This window comes from Mixophyes fleayi, chromosome 6 (assembly GCF_038048845.1).
Source record: "Mixophyes fleayi isolate aMixFle1 chromosome 6, aMixFle1.hap1, whole genome shotgun sequence".
NCBI classification, from domain to species: Eukaryota; Metazoa; Chordata; class Amphibia; order Anura; family Limnodynastidae; genus Mixophyes; species Mixophyes fleayi.
Window position 1 is genome coordinate 223815742 of NC_134407.1, and position 20460 is coordinate 223836201.

The 20460-nt window shown below is 42.8% G+C and overlaps 1 protein-coding gene across 1 annotated transcript in view; it reads right to left on the reverse strand.

The window, feature by feature from the left end:
• Positions 1 to 20460, reverse strand: part of LOC142095511 (uncharacterized) — a 75204-nt gene that overhangs the window by 44306 nt on the left and 10438 nt on the right. Inside the window, 6 exon segments of the mRNA XM_075178456.1 lie at positions 4816 to 4898; positions 14241 to 15440; positions 17406 to 17517; positions 17652 to 17749; positions 19951 to 20056; positions 20224 to 20321. Coding sequence (XP_075034557.1) covers positions 4816 to 4898; positions 14241 to 15440; positions 17406 to 17517; positions 17652 to 17749; positions 19951 to 20056; positions 20224 to 20321 — 1697 coding nt within the window.

Below are 20460 nucleotides of genomic sequence, written 5' to 3' on the forward strand. Positions count from 1 at the left end.
TACAGAAAGCTGTTAATGAATGATCCTGAGATAGTAGGAGTGGGCAGAAAGACAGTCAACTCCCTGAGCTGAGGACAAGGTAGTGAGTGGAGGGAAGAGGATGAGTGAGACAATGTTGGGTTGTAGGAGGAAATAGTATGTGGGGGAAGCTGTGGTATTCCGGGTTCCCTTCATGGAAAGGAGCTGTGATAACTGGTGGAGGATAATAAAGATCTGATGTGCGGCACGATTAAAGGATTTGATACCAATTTTCCAGAAGTTCTCTCGATTTGGTTTTGAAGGTGGGAACTTAGGTTTTGATACTTACCGTGGGACCGGATGGTGCTGTTCAGTCTTTAGGGGACTTTTGCATATGGAACAATTTGTATTTACGGAGTTGTGATTGTTGCCGTTAATGTTTTCTGTCTTTATGTTTACGTATCGGCCATATGGACACTACTGAAATAATCTGGGTTTCCATATCACTAGCACAGATATATTCATGCTCAGTTGACATCTTATATTGAGTAGAAGTCCTAATATACCAAAAGGGGACTGTTTTAATTTTAGGACAGCAGTCCTATTGTAAGTGCGAGTTATTAATTGCACTTTGCTGTCTCTGGAGTCTCTTCATGCCCCCTGCATCCTCCCAGCCTTCCACTGATGCTTTCATCCTGCTTCATTCAACTTACTTATGATGCCTCCTGTTTTTCTCCTGATGCCAGCCTCCAGGCTTCTCCTGATGCCAGGCAGACTCCACCCTCTGGCTGTCAGAATCACTAGGGTGAATTGATGATACCTGCCAGCAGTTGGCGCTACTGAGTACTGAGGCGCGGAGTCTAACACGCCCCTGGTTTTCACCAGGAACCCCCGCAAGGAGGTATGGACTTCGCTGCAAGGGACATGCAGGTCGCGGCCCTCAGTATCAGTCAGCTGGTGAGGTAACAATTGAGGCAGCGGTGAGAGCCCACCAGGATGCAGGATGGAAGAGTAGTCAACAAGCCGGGTCAAAACCAGAGGAACGGATATAGCTAAATCAGAAGCAGGAGAATGGTCAGGAAGCCGGGTCAATACCAAATATCAGTCAGAATCAGGAACCAAGGAGAAGTCAGGAACAAGCCGGGGTGAGAATCCAAATAACAGCAACACAGAAACAAACGCTGGAGCAAGGCTGAAGACCTAATACTCTGGCACTAGACATGTGTCAGAGGCTGCCTTATATACCGTAAGGTGCCTCCTGATAGGGTTAGGGAGATTTTGGCGGTAAGACATGCTGGCTGCAGACAGGTGAGCAGAGCTAGCGTCCCGCTGCTAGGCAACAGGACATGGTTGCTTGGAAGGTGCAGGCGTCCGTCTCCTGCACCAAGTGTCAGTGCGGAGACGGCGCCTGACACTGGCCTTCTCCTGATGCTTCCTTCTTGCAACCTCCATCTCTTGGCCTCTTGTGAAGTTAGCTTTCTGCAGCCTCTATCCTTCTCTTGATAAAAGCTCCTACAGCCTCCATCCTTGGACTTTCTCCCGAGACATCCGCCTGCAGCCTCAATTATCTGGCCCTCTCCCAATGTCTTCATACCAAGCCTTCTCTTCATGCAGTTCTCCCTCTCATGTCTCTATCCTTTTTGGATGTCTCTCAATATCTCCTTTGATCCCTGGCCTACTGTCCACTGCAGCCTTGTCTACCTTCAATCGTTCCTGACTTCTGAAACTACCACACACACCTTCCACTGGTCCTCTGTGTCATCCATACTTCTACCATCTTTGCATATTGCCATTTCTTTTCTACCACTGCTTTTTGTCATTGCTTTCATTGCGTTTATTACCATAGCTTTTATTTCACTGCTTGTTATCATTGTCTTTATTGCCAGATTCCTTTTCACTAATCTGTTACCCTTATTGCCATTGATCGATGATTGTACTTCTGTCATTGGATCTCTGCCTAATGCCGCCTTTCCCACTCACTCCCTCCTCTGACTTATCACCTGCTCCGTCTTCTCCTTTCCCCCTCCCCTTATACTAGTCATGCCCCTCATCTCACAATTCGCCTCCTCTCTCATCACCCCGGTACTCTGTGCTTCTACCAGCACCTGTCTCTCCACCCTCCCCATTGTCCCTTCTCCCGTACTTAGTCTCCCCTCCTTCACTAAACCATTCACCCCTCTCTATAGTGCCCCTTTGCTTTCCCTCTCATCTCATGCACACATAAACCTATCACATACACACTTCATGCCATCTCTTGGCTCCTTACCACTTTGCCTGTCCCTCACTCACCCATTCCCAACCACTCCCTGCTGTGCTTTCAGGCTAAAAATACATGTTGGTCACTTCACATGAAAATAATTAATTAACATGTGGCTTTCTTTAGAAAAGTTACGCAAATCCAATTTCCTCCCATACTGAAATACAACACAATATAAAAAAAGTACACTTCCAGTTACATAAATTGACGCTCTGCACTATTAATTTAAATACATTTATACAATAAGTTATTTATAAGTAATCCAGCCACACAAGGGGCCTGATTCATTAAGGAGCTTAAATTAAGAAATATATTATTTAAGTCTCCTGGACAAAACCATGTTACAATGCCAGGGTTAAAAATTAGTTTTCTGTTTTGCACATAAGTTAAATACTTACTGTTTTTTCATGTAGCACACAAATACTTGATAGCTTATTTGTACACTGAAATTTAAAGTTGATATTTGTGTGCTACATGATAAAACAGTCAGTATTTAACTTATGTGCAAAACAGAAAACTGATTTTCACCCCTTGCATTGTAACATGGTTTTGTCCAGGAGACTGAAATAAGATATTTCTTAATTTAAGATCCTTAATGAATCAGGCCCAAGGTCTGTTTGTAATACATTGGCTTCCACCCACAATCTCTTCTTTTCCAACTACCTTAACCTCCTAGCCATCACTGAATCTTGCATCTAGACATCCAACACCACTTCTCCCTTTACCCTCTTCTCTGGTAGCCTCTTTCTTTCACAACCTGAGACCTGGGGCTCAGAAATGTTGCAATGTAGGCGTCCTTCTTTCTCTCTTCTGTATTATATCCACTGAGCCCTCCCTCTCATTCTTCTTTGAGGTCCACATTTGATTTTTTCACCTTCGCCTTGAGTTTATTTGGGCTACTTACGCTTAGCAGACACTTGACTGGCCCGAGGCTTCTCCTCCTCATAATGTTAAGGCCTTGTGTGTTTAAGCACTATACATACTTTCCTTGTTTTTAACCTACATTTCGCTACTTTACACTAAACCAAGTTAAAATATATAAGTAAGTAACATACATAATAATAGGGGAAGGTAGGGTTAAAAATGTTTAACACATACCAATAAAATGTGAAAATCTTTTAATTTTGCTACATCCCGGAGTGCCCCGATATACATTTCTTGTCTTTCAAACCTTTTGTAACTTTATATGTCTTTGGGTGCACCCTTCAGATAATAAACAATACTAATATCCTGAATCAAATCTCACATGTTGTATTAACGGGATGTATCTAATTGCGTCCTAGTGCGGTTATTCTTTTCTCTTTTGTGTTCCTGAAACTCATAATTGTCAGTTTCAGGATATAAGCAGGTTGCGTTAGATATAATTTCTGTATAACAATTGCTGCCTTAATTCTGTGCTGAGTATTCACCTCCTTACATGAAATCTTTAGCCTCAATATTCATTTAAGTTTGTTGTGTTTAGAATCCCTGGAGCTCATTAAGTCCTATCCCATTAGATAAGTGCCCCTATTATGAGATGTAGCTGTTTAGCTCCTTTAATTCTTTTGTCCATAGCTCCTTAACATCTTAAAGGGTAATGGTGTTTTTGGATAATCTCACTACTGCTGTGTTCACCTTTGGGGGGTACATCTCAAATCCTAGTCTGCTCTAGAGAAAAGGAATATATGACAAAGTCTATTAATGTCAAGAAAACATTTCTTATAAATTTATTCAGTGAAAAAGGCGATCGTATTATCTTAGGCCCCCCGGGAATGTTTCCTGCAAAGACTGACTCTCTAAAACATCTTCCATTCCATTGCTCTGTGAATAGCTTTCAACAAATTGTCCATTAAATCCAGACAAATTAAATAAATCGTAAATCTCCTATAGAAAGTAAATCATACCACCTCAGATCTATAAATCCACATATAGTAATTTAGTTAATGTAAAATACATGCAAAAGATATATAGTCAATAATGAGAAATAATTAAAAATTACTTAAAAACAAATTAAAAAAAAGTCCAATTTATTCCACTTAGGAACCCGATGAGCTATTTAATAGTATCGTTGGATCTACAATGCACTAGTAGAACATAAACATCTTGTAAGTTGTAACAATCCTTCAAATAAATATTTCACATTCAGGATTCGAACTTCCAAACTTTAGGTCTCAACGTTTTACTAATCCACTGTGTTCTTAAGCAATCAAATGATGATCAAGATTGAGAGTATTGCAAACTAATGATGTTAACAATGGGATCCACTTTGCGATTCCACTTTAAACAGGAACTAAAGTTAGTAAAGGTGAACTCAGCTGCTCCGTGACTTCGGGAGAGGTATGTACATAGAGCTGGGCTCAACTGTTTCGGCGGTTGTGCTCTCCATTCTCTCTTGATAATGTGCACACAGTGTCCAAACTACAGCAGTATATTTATTCACAGTAGATTTCTGTTCCCTAGTGGGAAAAAAGATAAAGTACCAGATCCACTCATTCAAATGATCCTTGAAAAACTCCTATTGGACGAAACGCGTAGGTAATTACACACAAGGTATTACATCAAGTGCCGGAAGTGAACTGGTGACGTCTGCGTCCCAATTGCAGGTCACCTGATTCAACTACCCGCTTGGAGAAGAACGCCGGGAAGCACTCATCAGATGAACTCCGCGTGGAGACTACAGGACTGAGCGTCCGTAAGAAGAATACTGACAGGGTAAGAAATAGAATAGAAATAGGGTCAGTATTCAGATCCATCTCCACGGGCTCCGCTGCGCAAATTACTCTGCAAAAGTGGCCTAAACATTAACTACATGTGTATCGGTTTGTAGATCAATAGTATTAAAAGTTCAATGTACTTTCTTGCCCCTTCGCCTATTCGCTCCTTTTCTCTGTATTACCACTCCTTCAAATCTTGGTTTCTTTTCATGAAATCCACGATCTAAAATGCACATTGGTCCTCATGGCAGACAATCTTACGCGTTTTTTCACAAACACTGTAATTTCCTCAGAGAGGAACTCACAGCATTTTAAGCATTTTTAATTATGTCTGATTATTGTGTATATATCTTTTGCATGTATTTTACATTAATTAAATTGCTATATGTGGATTGATAAACCTGGGGTGGTATGATTTACTTGCTATTATAAGAGATTTGCGCTTTTCTTAACTGTCTATATTGTTCCAATTTCTTTAGGGATTATCACACTACAAATCTCCAGAAAGGCTGCAGTCACCAGTACCAAGTTTATTCTAAAGTGTCTTTTTTAATAATTTATTTTGCTTTGAGAATTCATTTGATTTATTAACAATTTCGTATTGAAGTCTCACAGAAGCGCCCATTTTTTTTCCTTTTTAGATAAATATATATTTCTTGAAATTAAATAAATAAACAGCTGAGACTTCAGACCAAATAGGTCCAACCCCTCCTTAACCAAACATGCCTTATCTATAGCAACTTTGGGGGATTGCTACAGACATCCTGTAACAGAATTATTGGGTATCTGAAGCATTTAAATGCATAACAAGACCGACAGACATCAGTTACCTGTATCCCATGTCACCTTAACATTTAATTAGTCCAATATGTAAAAAAAAAGCTGTCACAATTTCAATTAAACACATGTTCTTAAGCTTTTCAACTAAGGCCAAAGAGAAGGTGAGAGAGGTTCTTACTATGTAGAAAATAGAAGACTTCCGGCTGCTGGAAGGAGATGTGGAATCCATCTATTAGTAACATTCCAACCAGAGATTTGCTGGATCCACTGTAGGTAACTGTCACGGGCACTAGGAGTTCTACCCAGGATTCACCAGTTGATAATGCTTACCAGAGGGGCGAGGTTTACACAGCGGTCCTCTGGGCAGTAGGGTGAATAGTAGGAACGTATATAACAGCAGATAGAGAGAGAATGCCAATGGAATAGATGAGAGTCAGTGACTTGCAGCTATACTGGTAGGAGAGTCAGCGACTTGTAGCTGTACTGGTAGGAGAGTAGAGTGGACGTGAACAGGTGAAGGAAGGTAACGGGAGAGTCAGTGGTCTGCGGATAGCAAGTTGTACCACTGCTGTGATGAGAAGACTTGTCCAGGTGCAGGTAGGTAACGGGAGAGTTAGTGGTCTGCGTATAGCAAGTTGTACCACTGCTGTGAAGGGAAGACTTGTCCAGGTGCAGGTGGGTAGCGGGAGAGTCAGTGGTCTGCGTATAGCAAGTTGTACCACTGCTGTGATGGGAAGACTTGTCCATGTGCAGGTACATAGCGAGAGAGTCAGTGGTCTGCGTATAGCAAGTTGTACCACTGCTGTGATGGGAAGACTTGTCCAGGTGCAGGTACATAGCGGGAGAGTCAGTGGTCTGCGTATAGCAAGTTGTACCACTGCTGTGAAGGGAAGACTTGTCCAGGTGTAGGTAGGTAGCGGGAGAGTCAGTGGTCTGCGTATAGCAAGTTGTACCACTGCTGTGATGAGGTGAGGACTTGTCCAGGTGCGGATAAGTGGAGGAGTGATAAGAGTCTATAACTGTATAAATACAATTGGAGAGCAGAGGAGCTAGGCCCAAACAGATATGCAGCGTCACAGCTAATAGTCTATAGCGGGTATGTATACCGCTGCTGAGTAGAGAGGCTTGTCCAAAGCGGATATGCAGGATAACAACAGAAAGTCAATAACAAGTATGCATATCGCTGCTGAGTAGAGAAGCTTGTTCAAACAGATATGTAGTGTAACGGCTAATAGTCTATAGTGGGTATGGATACCGCTGCTGAGTAGAGAAGCTTGTCCAAAGCGGATATGCAGGATAACAGCTGATAGTCAATAGCAAGTATGCATACCGCTGCTGAGTAGAGAAGCTTGTCCAACGAGGATATGCAGGCACAGCAGGAGAGCTGAGAGACTGTAGCGGATATGGGAACTGCCGATGAGCAGAGCAGGTAATCCAGCAGGCAGCTGAAGACACGAGCAGGACACAGGAGTCAGTAGCAGGTATGGGAACCGCCGATGAGCAGAGCAGGTAATCCAGCAGACAGCTGAAGATACGAGCAGGACACAGGAGACACCTTCAGAGACTCACAGGGAATGAGACTCAATATCAGGCAACGATACCATGGCCATAGGTTCCTTAAATAGGGAGAGGTGATTGATCCACCAATTAGGTTAAAAGCAAGGTCATAAGAGTTCATGGATGCTGCGCATGCGCAGTCCATCAAGATGGCGGACGGCCGCGGCTCAGGAAAGACACCGGCAGGAAGGATAGAGAACCACACACCAGCGCAGAGGCACTCATGGACCGGTGAGTGACAGTACCCCCCCTTTTAAAGGTGGGTACAGAACACTTGGAGCTGGGTTTGCCCGGAAACTTGGAGTCAATTTTTTTTAGAAGAGCTGGAGCGTTGAGATCATCTGCGCGGATCCAAGAACGCTCCTCTGGACCAAAGCCCTTCCAATGCACAAGGAAGCAAAGAACTCCTCGCGAAATTTTGGCATCCAGAATATGAGTAATTTCAAACTCCTCCTCTTGATGAACTTGTACTGGCCGAGGTGCTGAAGGAGGAACAGAGAAACGGTTGATGATAAGAGGCTTAAGTAATGACACATGGAAGGCGTTGGAGATCCGAAGGTTCTTAGGTAATAGTTAGTTTGAAGCACACCGGATTTATCACCTGAGTGATTTTATATGGACCAATGAAACGGGGAGCGAACTTCATAGATGGAACCTTCAGGCGAATATTTTTGGTAGAAAGCCATACGCGGTCTCCAACTTTAAGTGGTGGAATAGCTCGCCTCTTTTTATCCGCAAAACACTTGTATCTGGCAGATGTCTTCTTCAGGGAGGATTTAACCTGAGACCAGATAGTTTTGAAACTCTGACATACACTCTCCACTGCAGGAACTTGGGTGGGAGGGAGGGCAGGAAATTCTGGGAGAGACGGATGGTGACCGTATACCACAAAGAATGGAGTTTTTGAAGATGACTCGTGATACATATTGTTATGGGCGAATTCAGCCCATGGAAGCAAATCTACCCAATTGTCTTGGTTGGCTGAGGAGAACATCCTTATGAAAGTCTCAAGATCTTGGTTGACTCTCTCGGTCTGTCCATTTGATTGAGGATGGTAGGAGGATGATAGTGACAATCGGATACCCAAGGTCTTGCAAAGGGCTCGCCAGAATCTGGAGACGAACTGCACTCCTCTATCCGAAACAATCTCAGATGGACATCCATGAATCCGAAAGATCTCCTTGATAAAATGGTCAGCCAGAGTAGATGAGGAAGGTAATCCGGTCAAAGAAACAAAATGTGCCATTTTCGAAAATTTTGCAACTTTTGCTAGGAGGAAGATCGGTGACAAAGTCCATACTAATATGGTTCCATGGTTTGGAAGGAATGGGTAGTGGTTGAAGTAATCCCGCCGGTGTTCTGTGGGGGGTTTTAAACTGGGAACAAACCTCACACGCGGCCACAAATTCTTTGACATCTCTCCTCATAGAGGGCCACCTGTAGCTTCGAGAAAGGATTTCTAATGTCTTGCATTCTCCCGAATGTCCAGAAAAACGGGAAGAATGATACCACGATATTTTTTTACGTAGAGATGGAGGCACGAGGGTTCTCCCAAATGGTAGCACCTTGATGGAAGAAGTGGCCAGAGTCACACATTTGGGATCCAATATGGGATGATTAGGACTATCCTCAATGTCATAGGACGCCACAAACGCCCGAGATAATGCGTCTGCTTTTCTATTCTTGGAAGCTGGTTTGAAGGTTATGATAAGTTCAAAACGAGAAAAGAAAAGTGACCATCTTGCTTGACGAGGATTCAAACACTGAGCTGACTGCAGATATAACAGGTTTTTGTGGTCAGTAAAAATAGTTACAGGATGACGAGCCCCCTCCAGCAGATATCTCCACTCCTCTAATGCTGCTTTTATGGCCAACAACTCCTTGTCCCCGATGGTATAGTTTCTCTCCGCAGGTAGAAGACCTCGAGAGTAGAAGGCACAAGGATGGAATTTTTGTTGCTCCGATCTTTGAGATAGAATGGCCCCTAGACCAACATTAGAGGCGTCTACTTCCAGAAAGAAAGGAAGGGTCACGTCAGGCTGTCGAAAAACAGGAGCGATAGAGAACGCCTTCTTGAGGAAGTGAAAGGCTTGAAGGGCCTCGGAGGACCATTGTTTAGTATTAGCGCCCTTACGGGTCAGAGCCACTTATTGGAGAAGCAATGGAGGAAAAACCTTGAATGAAGCGTCTGTAGTAGTTTGCAAACCCTAAAAAGCGTTGGATTGCTCTGAGGGTAGTTGGCTGGGGCCAACGTAGTACAGCGTTCACATTCTCCGGATCCATCTTTAGACCTACTCCGGACACAATATATCCCAAGAATGGAATCTGGGATAACTCAAAGGAACATTTCTCTAACTTGCAGAATAATGAGTTTCTCCGGAGTCTGGAAAGGACCTCTGCCACATGTTGATGATGAGTGGGCAGATCCGGAGAGAAAATTAATATGTCGTCCAGGTAGACGACGACACAAACATACAAGTCCCGGAAGACCTCATTCACGAATCCCTGGAAGACAGCTGGGGCGTTACACAACCCGAAGGGCATAACTAGATATTCTTAATGTCCATCCCTGGTGTTAAAAGCGGTCTTCCATTCATCTCCGGACTTGATGCGGATTAAGTTATAAGCACCTCGGAGATCAAGTTTGGTGAATATCCGGGCTCCCTTAATGCATCCAAAGAGCCCGGTAATTAGCGGAATAGGGTACCGATTTTTAATGGTAATGGCATTAAGTCCACGATAATCTATACAGGGTCGTAATGATCCATCTTTCTTTTTAACAAAAAAGAACCCCGCTCCAGCGGGAGAAGTGGAAGGTCGAATAAAACAACAATGGAGATTCTCCTTGATATAATCAGATGTTGCTTGGGTCTCTGGTAGCAAGAGAGGATACACACGACCCCTAGGAGGGTTCTTGCCAGGTTGTAAATCAATCGGACAATCCCACGCCCGATGGGGCGGAAGGCGTTCAGACTGGATTTTATCGAACACATCCGCGAAGGAAGCATACTGTGGAGGAAGACCCAGCGGACAGGGTGTAATAAAAGCTTGATTTATTTTGAGTGGAACAACTTGAGACAGACATCTATGATGACAATCCGGACCCTAGGAAGTGACTTGAGGAGTGTTCCAGTCAATCTGAGGAGAATGAAGTTGAAGCCATGGAAGGCCAAGTACAATGGGACTGGTGGTAGCAGGATGGACCAGTAAAGAAATTTTCTCCTGGTGTAAGGCTCCGATTTGAAGGGACAATGGAGTCGTACATTGAGTGATGAGTCCAATAATTATGCGAGAACCATCGATAGCGGTGACAGCGATAGCTGCTTTTAAAGAAATCACTGGTAGGGACCATTGATTCACTAGAGAACTAGAGATAAAGTTTCCAGCAGCTCCAGAGTCTAGAAGCGCTTGAGACATAAATGACTTGGTAGCAAAGGAAACGGTAACATCAAAAGCACAGATTTTAGAATCCATAGAACATGGAGAGGACTCCAGGGACCCTAACCTTACCTCTCCAGAACTGGTTAGGGCCTGGCATTTCCCGACCTTCTAGGGCATGAGTTCAGCATGTGAGTAGAGTCAGCGCAATAGATGCAGTCTATTCTTCACTCGTCGCTCCCTCTCTTCAGATGTTAGTTTAGAACATCCTACCTCCATGGGTTCTACTGGAGGTGGAAGATGACAAACTTGAGATGCTGAGCGAACAGGCGCTTTGGAAGAAGTTACTCTTTCGGAATCTCTCTCACGAAACCTCATGTCTACACGGTGGCATAGAGAAATCAAGTCGTCCAAGGAGGAGGGTAACTCTTGTGAGGTCAGTGCGTCTTTGATCTTGTCGGCAAGACCCTGCCAGAAGGCAGCTATCAGCGCCTCAGTGTTCCATTGGAGCTCCGAGGCAAGAATCCGAAATTGGATGACGTACTGGGCTACTGACCGGGATCCTTGGCGTAGTCGTAGAATACTGGAAGCCGCAGAGATAACACGACCAGGTTCGTCAAAAATTCTTCGAAACGTAGAAATAAACATGGCACTATCTTCTAATAAAGGGTCATTTCTTTCCCACAGAGGAAAGGCCCATGCGAGAGCCTGTCCGGAAAACAAAGAGATGAGATAGGCCACTTTAGAACGATGAGTAAAAAAGTTGTGAGGTTGAAGTTCGAAATGAATGGAACATTGGTTAAGAAAACCCCTACAGGTTTTCGAGTCTCCATCATACTTAGAGGGAGTAGGCAGGTGTAGCGTGGAAACGGTAGACACCTGGGATGGCACTGGGGAAGAAGGTGGTACTGGAGGATCAACAGTAGCTGCTATATTTTGCGCAGGGATTCCTCGGGAGGCTAGAGCTTGACATTGGAATAACTGTTGCTGTCGAACATCTTGTTGTTCAATCCGAGTAACCAGTTACTGCAGCATCTCTTTAGCTGTTGGTTCCGATCCTGGGTCTGTCATGGCCTGATCTTACTGTCAGGGGCACTAGGAGTTCTACCCAGCATTCACCAGTTGATAATGCTTACCAGAGGGGCGAGGTTTACACAGCCGTCCTCTGGGCAGTAGGGTGAATAGTAGGAACGTATATAACAGCAGATGGAGAGAGAATGCCAATGGAATAGATGAGAGTCAGTGACTTGCAGCTATACTGGTAGGAGAGTCAGCGACTTGTAGCTGTACTGGTAGGAGAGTAGAGTGGACGTGAACAGGTGCAGGTAGGTAACAGGAGAGTCAGTGGTCTGCGTATAGCAAGTTGTACCACTGCTGTGATGGGAAGACTTGTCCAGGTGTAGGTAGGTAGCGGGAGAGTCAGTGGTCTGCGTGCAGCAAGTTGTACCACTGCTGTGAAGGGAAGACTTGTCCAGGTGCAGGTGGGTAGCGGGAGAGTCAGTGGTCTGCGTATAGCAAGTTGTACCACTGCTGTGATGGGAAGACTTGTCCAGGTGTAGGTAGGTAGCGGGAGAGTCAGTGGTCTGCGTATAGCAAGTTGTACCACTGCTGTGATGAGGTGAGGACTTGTCCAGGTGCGGATAAGTGGAGGAGTGATAAGAGTCTATAACTGTATAAATCCAATTGGAGAGCAGAGGAGCTAGTCCCAAACAGATATGCAGCGTCACAGCTAATAGTCTATAGCGGGTATGTATACCGCTGCTGAGTAGAGAAGCTTGTCCAACGAGGATATGCAGGCACAGCAGGAGAGCTGAGAGACTGTAGCGGGTATGGGAACCGCAGGTGAGCAGAGCAGGTAATCCAGCAGACAGCTGAAGACACGAGCAGAACACAGGAGTCAGTAGAGGGTATGGGAACCGCCGATGAGCAGAGCAGGTAATCCAGCAGACAGCTGAAGACACGAGCAGGACACAGGAGTCAGTAGCGGGTATGGGAACCGCCGATGAGCAGAGCAGGTAATCCAGCAGACAGCTGAAGACACGAGCAGGACACAGGAGTCAGTAGCGGGTATGGGAACCGCCGATGAGCAGAGCAGGTAATCCAGCAGGAAACTGAAGATACGAGCAGGACACAGGAGACACCTTCAGAGACTCACAGGGAATGAGACTCAAGATCAGGCAACGATACCATGGCCACGGGTGCCTTAAATAGGGAGAGGTGATTGATCCACCAATTAGGTTAAAAGCAAGGTCATAAGAGTTCATGGATGCTGCGCATGCGCAGTCCATCAAGATGGCGGACAGACGCCGGCAGGAAGGATAGAGAACCACGCACCAGCGCAGAGGCACTCACGGTCCGGTGAGTGAAAGTAATTTAGCAACTGGATAAAATACAGCCCCAGAGACCATTTACTTATACACAGATACACCTAATTATTGTTCTAGGCTCTGTATACCCACATTCCACTTTTGGGAACACATGGAGAAAAGAGCAAAAATTCTGCCTCAATATCCGATCCAATATTTTAACACCCTCTTCGTAAATGTCAACTTTTCCTTCTTTTTCTCCAAACATACAGCTCAGTCAAGTCAATTTGTATTAAAATCATTAGTGAGTGTGCATTGGGAATGTATTTATTAGGTGATACACTTCTCTCATGTGTATTTATGGCCCTATAAATGTGTTTTTTTGTATTAATTGTGCCTGCAACGTACAATATTCATCCTAATTAAAACATAAATGTCACAGCATGATCTTTGCCTCCTGTAACCATGTGTATAATTCATGTCATTTTGCAGGGTGAAGGCGGCCCTGGATCCACTCAATAAACCAGAAAGGCCCTTGTACAAATGCACTCTCCACTCCTTGAATGTCATTTAACATCTCGCCCTGAAAAACAAAATCTCATTTTCGCATGTTGTCACAATACAAGACTGGATCCACTTAGCTCCTCCCATGAGGAGCAGAGTTTTGCACACTTGCAGATGTATCTTTACCCACCAGGCCACGCATGTCCCTGTATTAATTGACGAGTCACAATATTGCATGTGCACTGAGGGCCCACATTTCTACTGCTTCATAAATGATCCTCAGTAAGAAGTAACATATGTCAGAATTATATAAACCATGTCACACCTTCAATTGCCGAGTGTGAATAAACATAATGTAATATTGTTTGAAATCCCACATTACATCTCCGGCACACTGCAGAGATTACTTAGGACCCTGTATAACAATGTGGTCTTGTAATTCCTGTGAAAAGTGATGCCGAAACTGCAATAAGCTCCATACATGAGCGATCTGCTCCAGTCTTATGTTGATGACACACATTCCACTTATATCTATAGATGATAATTAATTTATAACATGTTGATATACTGTGTGCCTGGAACTTTGGTTTGGCCTCCATAACTCAGTGATGTCAAATAAGTATAAACTCTGAAAATATATTTATGAGTATTTTTACAATTTGCATTTATACAATTAACATATTTTACAATATTTGGAATATTGCTACAATCCTGTTTCATGTCTGGCAGGTCAAAGAAATGGCTTTTCTCCTTTGTGAATTTTCAAATATGTAGAAAGGGTTAATATGCATGTGAAACATTTCTAACACCCATCAAACTGTTCGCATGTTGATTTCTCAGATGCTGAAGATAGTTTCTCACCTGTGTGAGTTTTCTGATGTTGAGCAAGACCTGATTTCTGTATAAAACATTTGCCACACTCAGAACATGAGAATGGTTTCTCACCTGTGTGAGCTCTCTGATGTCTAACAAGACCTGCTTCCTGTGGAAAATATTTGCCACACTCAGAACAAGGAAATTGTTTCTCACCTGTGTGAATTCTCTCATGTATAACAAGACCTGATTTATGTGTAAAACATTTTCCACACTCCGAACATAGAAATGGTTTCTCACCTGTGTGAGCTCTTTGATCTCTAACAAGACCTGCTTCCTGTGGAAAATATTTGCCACTCTCAGAATAAGGACATTGTTTCTCACCTGTGTGAATTCTCTGATGTCTAACAAGAACTGATTTATGTGTAAAATATTTCCCACACTCAGAGCATGGAAATGGTCTCTCACCTGTGTGAGTTTTCAGATGTTGAACAAGACCCGATTTCTGTATAAAACATTTTCCACACTCAGAGCATGGAAATGGTTTCTCACCTGTGTGAATTCTCTGATGTCTACCAAGAACTGATTTCTGTGTAAAACATTTGCCACACTCAGAACATGGGAATAGTTTCTCACCTGTGTGAGTTTTCTGATGTCTAACAAGACCTGATTTAACTGTAAAACATTTCCCACACTCAGAGCATGGAAATGGTCTCTCACCTGTGTGAGTTTTCAGATGTTGAACAAGATATGATTTCTGTAGAAAACATTTCCCACACTCAGAGCATGGAAATGGTCTCTCATCTGTGTGAGTTTTCAAATGTTGAACAAGAACTGATTTCTGTATAAAACATTTCCCACACTGAGAACATCGAAATGGTCTCTCTGCTGTGTTAATTCTCTTATGCTTAACAAAGTCTGAATGATATATAAATTTTTTACCACGTTCACAACAGGAAAATACTGTATTACCTGTATGAGCGGTACTATGTATAACAATATCTGAGTTATCAAGATAACATCCCTCATGATTAGAGGGATCAGATGATATTTCTGCACTGTGATGTACTGGATGTATATTTAGGGTGATGGCGTTTTCTTTTGGAGAAATTTGTATGATGTCATCTTCTATTTTAAAATCTGGAGACAAACTGAGAAATTCCTCCGAGATTTTCTTGCTTTTGCGTCCACCTGCTGGAAATAATTGTACATAAATGTCTTGTTTGTACACTGAGGAGCAAATTGCGATACTATTAGTGAGTTCAAGATGTGCAGTTGTTTCATTTTAATTTGCAAATTTTGAACACTTTATCATAATTATACATTTACAAAAAGCTAATATGACATTTGCTTAAGACCATTGGATAACACAGAACACAACTGCATTACCAAGCACAATACAGAGATCTAGCAACAGTGACATGCCTGTGCCAATGACAGCCGCCTCACTACTTGATTGATTACGTCTTCCTACTTCCGCCGCCAGGACTTTGCCTGTGCTGCTCCTCAGCTGTGGAACGATCTCCCACACCCTACCAGGTTAGCCTCTACTCTCAAAGCCTTCAAGAATGTCCTTAAGTCAATCATATTAACCTTACTCCTAACTCCTTTGTCTCTGTTTACACCCCCCACTCCCCAATCGATACCACACTTTTTGTGTCATCCCCTTTCTTTTAGGATGTAAGCTCTCACGAGCAGGGTCCTCCTTCCTTGTATTCTCCTTCTACTAATCCATCACCCTCTGTACCTCTTGACCTGCTTCCCCAGCCCTGTTTTATTAAGCTCAGGCCTACTTCACACCCACTCACTGTCCCGTAAATAATTGATCTGCAATAACACTTTATCTGTATATTTGTTTATTCAGAATGTGTGGTCTTTTGAATTTTGTTCTTTGTGTAACAAGTAATGGAGCACTGCTTTCTGTACATGTCATGTATGGTGCCTGTGGACCTTCTATGGTGCCTTATAAACAAGAATAATCATAATATTGTTATCCAAGCACAGAGTGGAGGGGAGCTATTGTGCCATGACAGGTGTGTGGTTATAGTTCTGTGTGTTTTCTTTGTGAAATCAGCTGTATTTTTCTTTGAAGTTTTAATATACACATACAGAACTCATATCAAACATTCTGGAATTAATACACATGGAGGATCATGGGTAAGGGTGGGTCTCATCCCATTGATCAGTGATGGAACCACAATGGTGTTATACAATGAACTGATGTATTAGTAACATTAGTATGTGGGGAGGAGACTGGTCAGATCTCTGGGCTGGTAGCACAATGATATGATGTGAGGAGGAGAGCAGGAGTCTAATAGGGGCTGATGGCTCCTGATGTATGAGAATCACCAGAGAGTGTGGGGAGGAGACTGGTCAGATCTCTGGGCTGGTAGCACAATGATATGATGTGAGGAGGAGAGCAGGAGTTTAAAAGGGGCTGATGGCTCCTGATGTATGAGAATCACCAGAGAGTGTGAGGAGGAGACTGGTCAGATCTCTGGGCTGGTTGTACAATGATATGATGTGAAGAGGAGAGCAGGAGTCTAATAGGGGCTGATGGCTCCTGTTGTATGAGAATCACCAGAGAGTGTGAGGAGGAGACTGGTCAGATCTCTGGGCTGGTAGCACAATGATATGATGTGAGGAGGAGAGCAGGAGTCTAATAGGGGCTGATGGCTCCTGATGTATGAGAATCACCATAGAGTGTGGGGAGGAGACTGGTCAGATCTCTGGGCTGGTAGGACAATGATATGATGTGAGGAGGAGAGCAGGAGTCTAATAGGGGCTGATGGCTCCTGTTGTATGAGAATCACCAGTGTGGGGAGGAGACTGGTCAGATCTCTGGACCTGGTAACACAATGATATGATGTGAGGAGGAGAGCAGGAGTCTAAAAGGGGCTGATGGCTCCTGATGTATGAGAATCACCAGAGAGTGTGGGGAGGAGACTGGTCAGATCTCTGGGCTGGTAGCACAATGATATGATGTGAGGAGGAGAGCAGGAGTCTAATAGGGGCTGATGGCTCCTGACTCCCCCACTGGGCAGATACTTTTCCACATTAGTTTGTACTGACAGAGGAGGGTGTAGAATAAGAGATTGTTGTAGTGACTGAACAAGGAGAATATGTGACTCTTTTCTGTAATAAGTGATTATTACTGACCTGTGCTGATATCTGTAGGGATTTCCTCCTCCTTACACTGCTGATCACCCTTCACATACGTGTCTTCTTCTCCTTCTATATTGTCTACCTTAATATTAATCAGATCTTCACTCTAAATAACCATAAAACAATAAAATACCAATTTAACAATGTCTGATTTCCATAATCATTGTATAAAATGCTGCTCTACATATCATATAGTGAAAAGTCACTTTGGTATTTTGTGAAACCCTAAATCCCATCTACCTGATACTTCTGTGGAATACTGGGATTTTCCTCTGTACAATCCTGTGAATAAAGAGGACGGGGACATCTCTCTGGGGTATTTCTGTTACTGGACCCATCTGTAGGAGACACATAATGACTAAACACATTGTTTATATGTGATTATCAGATGAGATGTGTACATTTATCTAAGAAACCCATAGCTGCTTAGTGAATGTAGGAATGACTCCTTTTGCTACATTTACTAGGTATATAAGGAGGCACCTCTTATACAACCACAAAGTTATTTTAACACTCCAATAAACTGGCTAGATCAATAATCATCATCACCATTTATTTATATAGCGCCACTAATTCCGCAACGCTGTACAGAGAACTCACTCACTTCAGTCCCTGCCCCATTGGAGCTTACAGTCTAAATTTCCTAATACACACACACACACAGACATAGAGAGAGACTAGGGTCAATTTTGATAGCAGCCAATTAAACTACCAGTATGTTTTTGGAGTGTGGGAGGAAACCGGAACACCCGGAGGAAACCCACGCAAACACAGGGAGAGCATACAAACGCCTCACAGATAAGGCCATGGTCGGGAATTGAATTCATGACCCCAGTGCTGTGAGGCAGAAGTGCTAACCACTTAGCCACCGTGCTGCCCATAGATCAATGAGAAATGTCAACAACAGTAAGCTCATAAGGGAATTGTCTACCAAATAATTTTTGATTTTAGGATATTTCCAAACTGAACCTTCTGGATAGAAGCTTGTACCCAGCCTCTTCCACCTTACTACTGGTACAGGCAGTCAAAGGTGTTTTTGGATGAAGCCAATATATTAGGATGAAATATATATACATTGTTTTATTTTATTTGTATCATTTTATTTGATGTGGTATTTATACTGTAATTATATCTGTCTGTGTGCTGAGGAGAGATGGGAGCAGTTAAGAACAGATGTTTCTTATCAATTGCTGTTGGACAAAAACATTCCTTACTTCTTAAAAAACCCCATCACAATCCATGGACCTCAACGGACTTTGGAACGCCTATATACTAGCTCAACCAATTGTAATATGGAATTTGAATTGTAATACAACCTACTTTTGCACTGTTAATAAAACTAACAGTTTAGCCACTGAAGGGCAGAATTTCAGACTTGAAATTTGATGATAATATCATCATAGCGCTAGCATAAGTCATCCAGGTTTCCAAATTTTGGGTGATTCTCAGCATGCATCACATATTTTCTGACCAGTGATTGACTTTACAAGATCGGGGATTTTATTTAGTTAAATGTTTAAACATTTAATAACAATGTAGAATTAATCCCAATCCTGAGGGACAAAAGTTCTTTTTCTGGAACCCTTAATGTTTGGATTAAATCCAGTTTGACCACTTTGGTGTAGCTGGTCTTGTGGAACTCGGTTCCAGTTTCATTTCCCACAATACACTTTTCAACAGGATGTTCAGTTTCAGACATTTCTGGAAAACACAGAAATTTCTTCTAAAAAAGTTATTTTACAACATTAGAATTAAACACAAAATAACCACGGGAAAAAATATTCTAGTATAACCGTATCGTCTGATACAAAACACCTTCACTGTAAAACAGATAGCAGAGGACTGACCACAGTACAGGCTTAGCAAGTGCAGTGAACATGCCGCTACCTGCCTTGGTTGACATCACCTTTTGAGAATGCCGACAGCTACTATTGTTTCAGAAATTACAGAAAAGCAACACCTGGGGGTAAATGTATCAAAGTCCGTATTTTTCAACTCGCCGGAAATCGGCGACTTTGCAGCTAAAATTTAAAGCGGTGATGGCTTGTAAAGGCAAAGTCGCTGATTTACGGCGAGTTGAAAAAAATTGGACTTTCATACATTTACCCCCTGGTGTAGAAAATTATATCTAATTACTTTTCATTTTAAAAGAGAAAATTTAATATGTAATTATTACTTAGTACCGAATATATACAAAGATTATCACTATTAGTGCACAGGAAGGATCATGGATAATATCACACGTGGTCTCATCCCATTGATCAGTGACAGAAACACTATGGGGACGTCCCTCGTACTGATACATGGGAATCACCAGAAACTGTGGGAAAGAGATTTATTATAGATCTTTTGGCTGGTACTGTACAATAAGATGATGTGAGGCCACCAGGAGGGGCAGATGGCTCCTGACTCCCCCACTGGGCAGATACATTTTCCAGATAAGTTTGTACTGACAGAGGAGGGTGTAGATAGAGATTGTTGTAGTGACTGAACAAGGAGAATATGTGACTCTTTTCTGTAATAAGTGGTTATTACTGACCTGTGCTGATATCTGTAGGGATTTCCTCCTCCTTACACTGCTGATCACCCCTCACATACGTCTCTTCTTCTATATCTTCTACCTTAATGTTACTCAGATCTTTACCCTATACAATTAGCAAAACAATAAAGTAGAACTTTAATAATGTCTGATGTCATTAATTGAGATTATACAGTAGAATATCAGTGTATAAGACACACACAGCTTCTGTACAGATCATATAGTGAAAGGTCGATCTGGTATTTTGGTATTTGGTGATAAAATTCCATCTACCTTACACTCCTGTGGGACACTGGGATTTTCCTCTGTACAATCCTGTGAATAAAGAGGACGAGGACATCTCTCTGGGGTATTTCTGTTCCTGGATCCATCTGTAGAAGATACATAATATGTGATCAGCTGGATAGGGAAAGCAGCAATGACTCCCTATGATGCAGTAACTAAGTATAGATAAAGTTATTGTAATACACCAATAAGCAGCTGGGATCAATGGGAAATGTCAACCAGTAA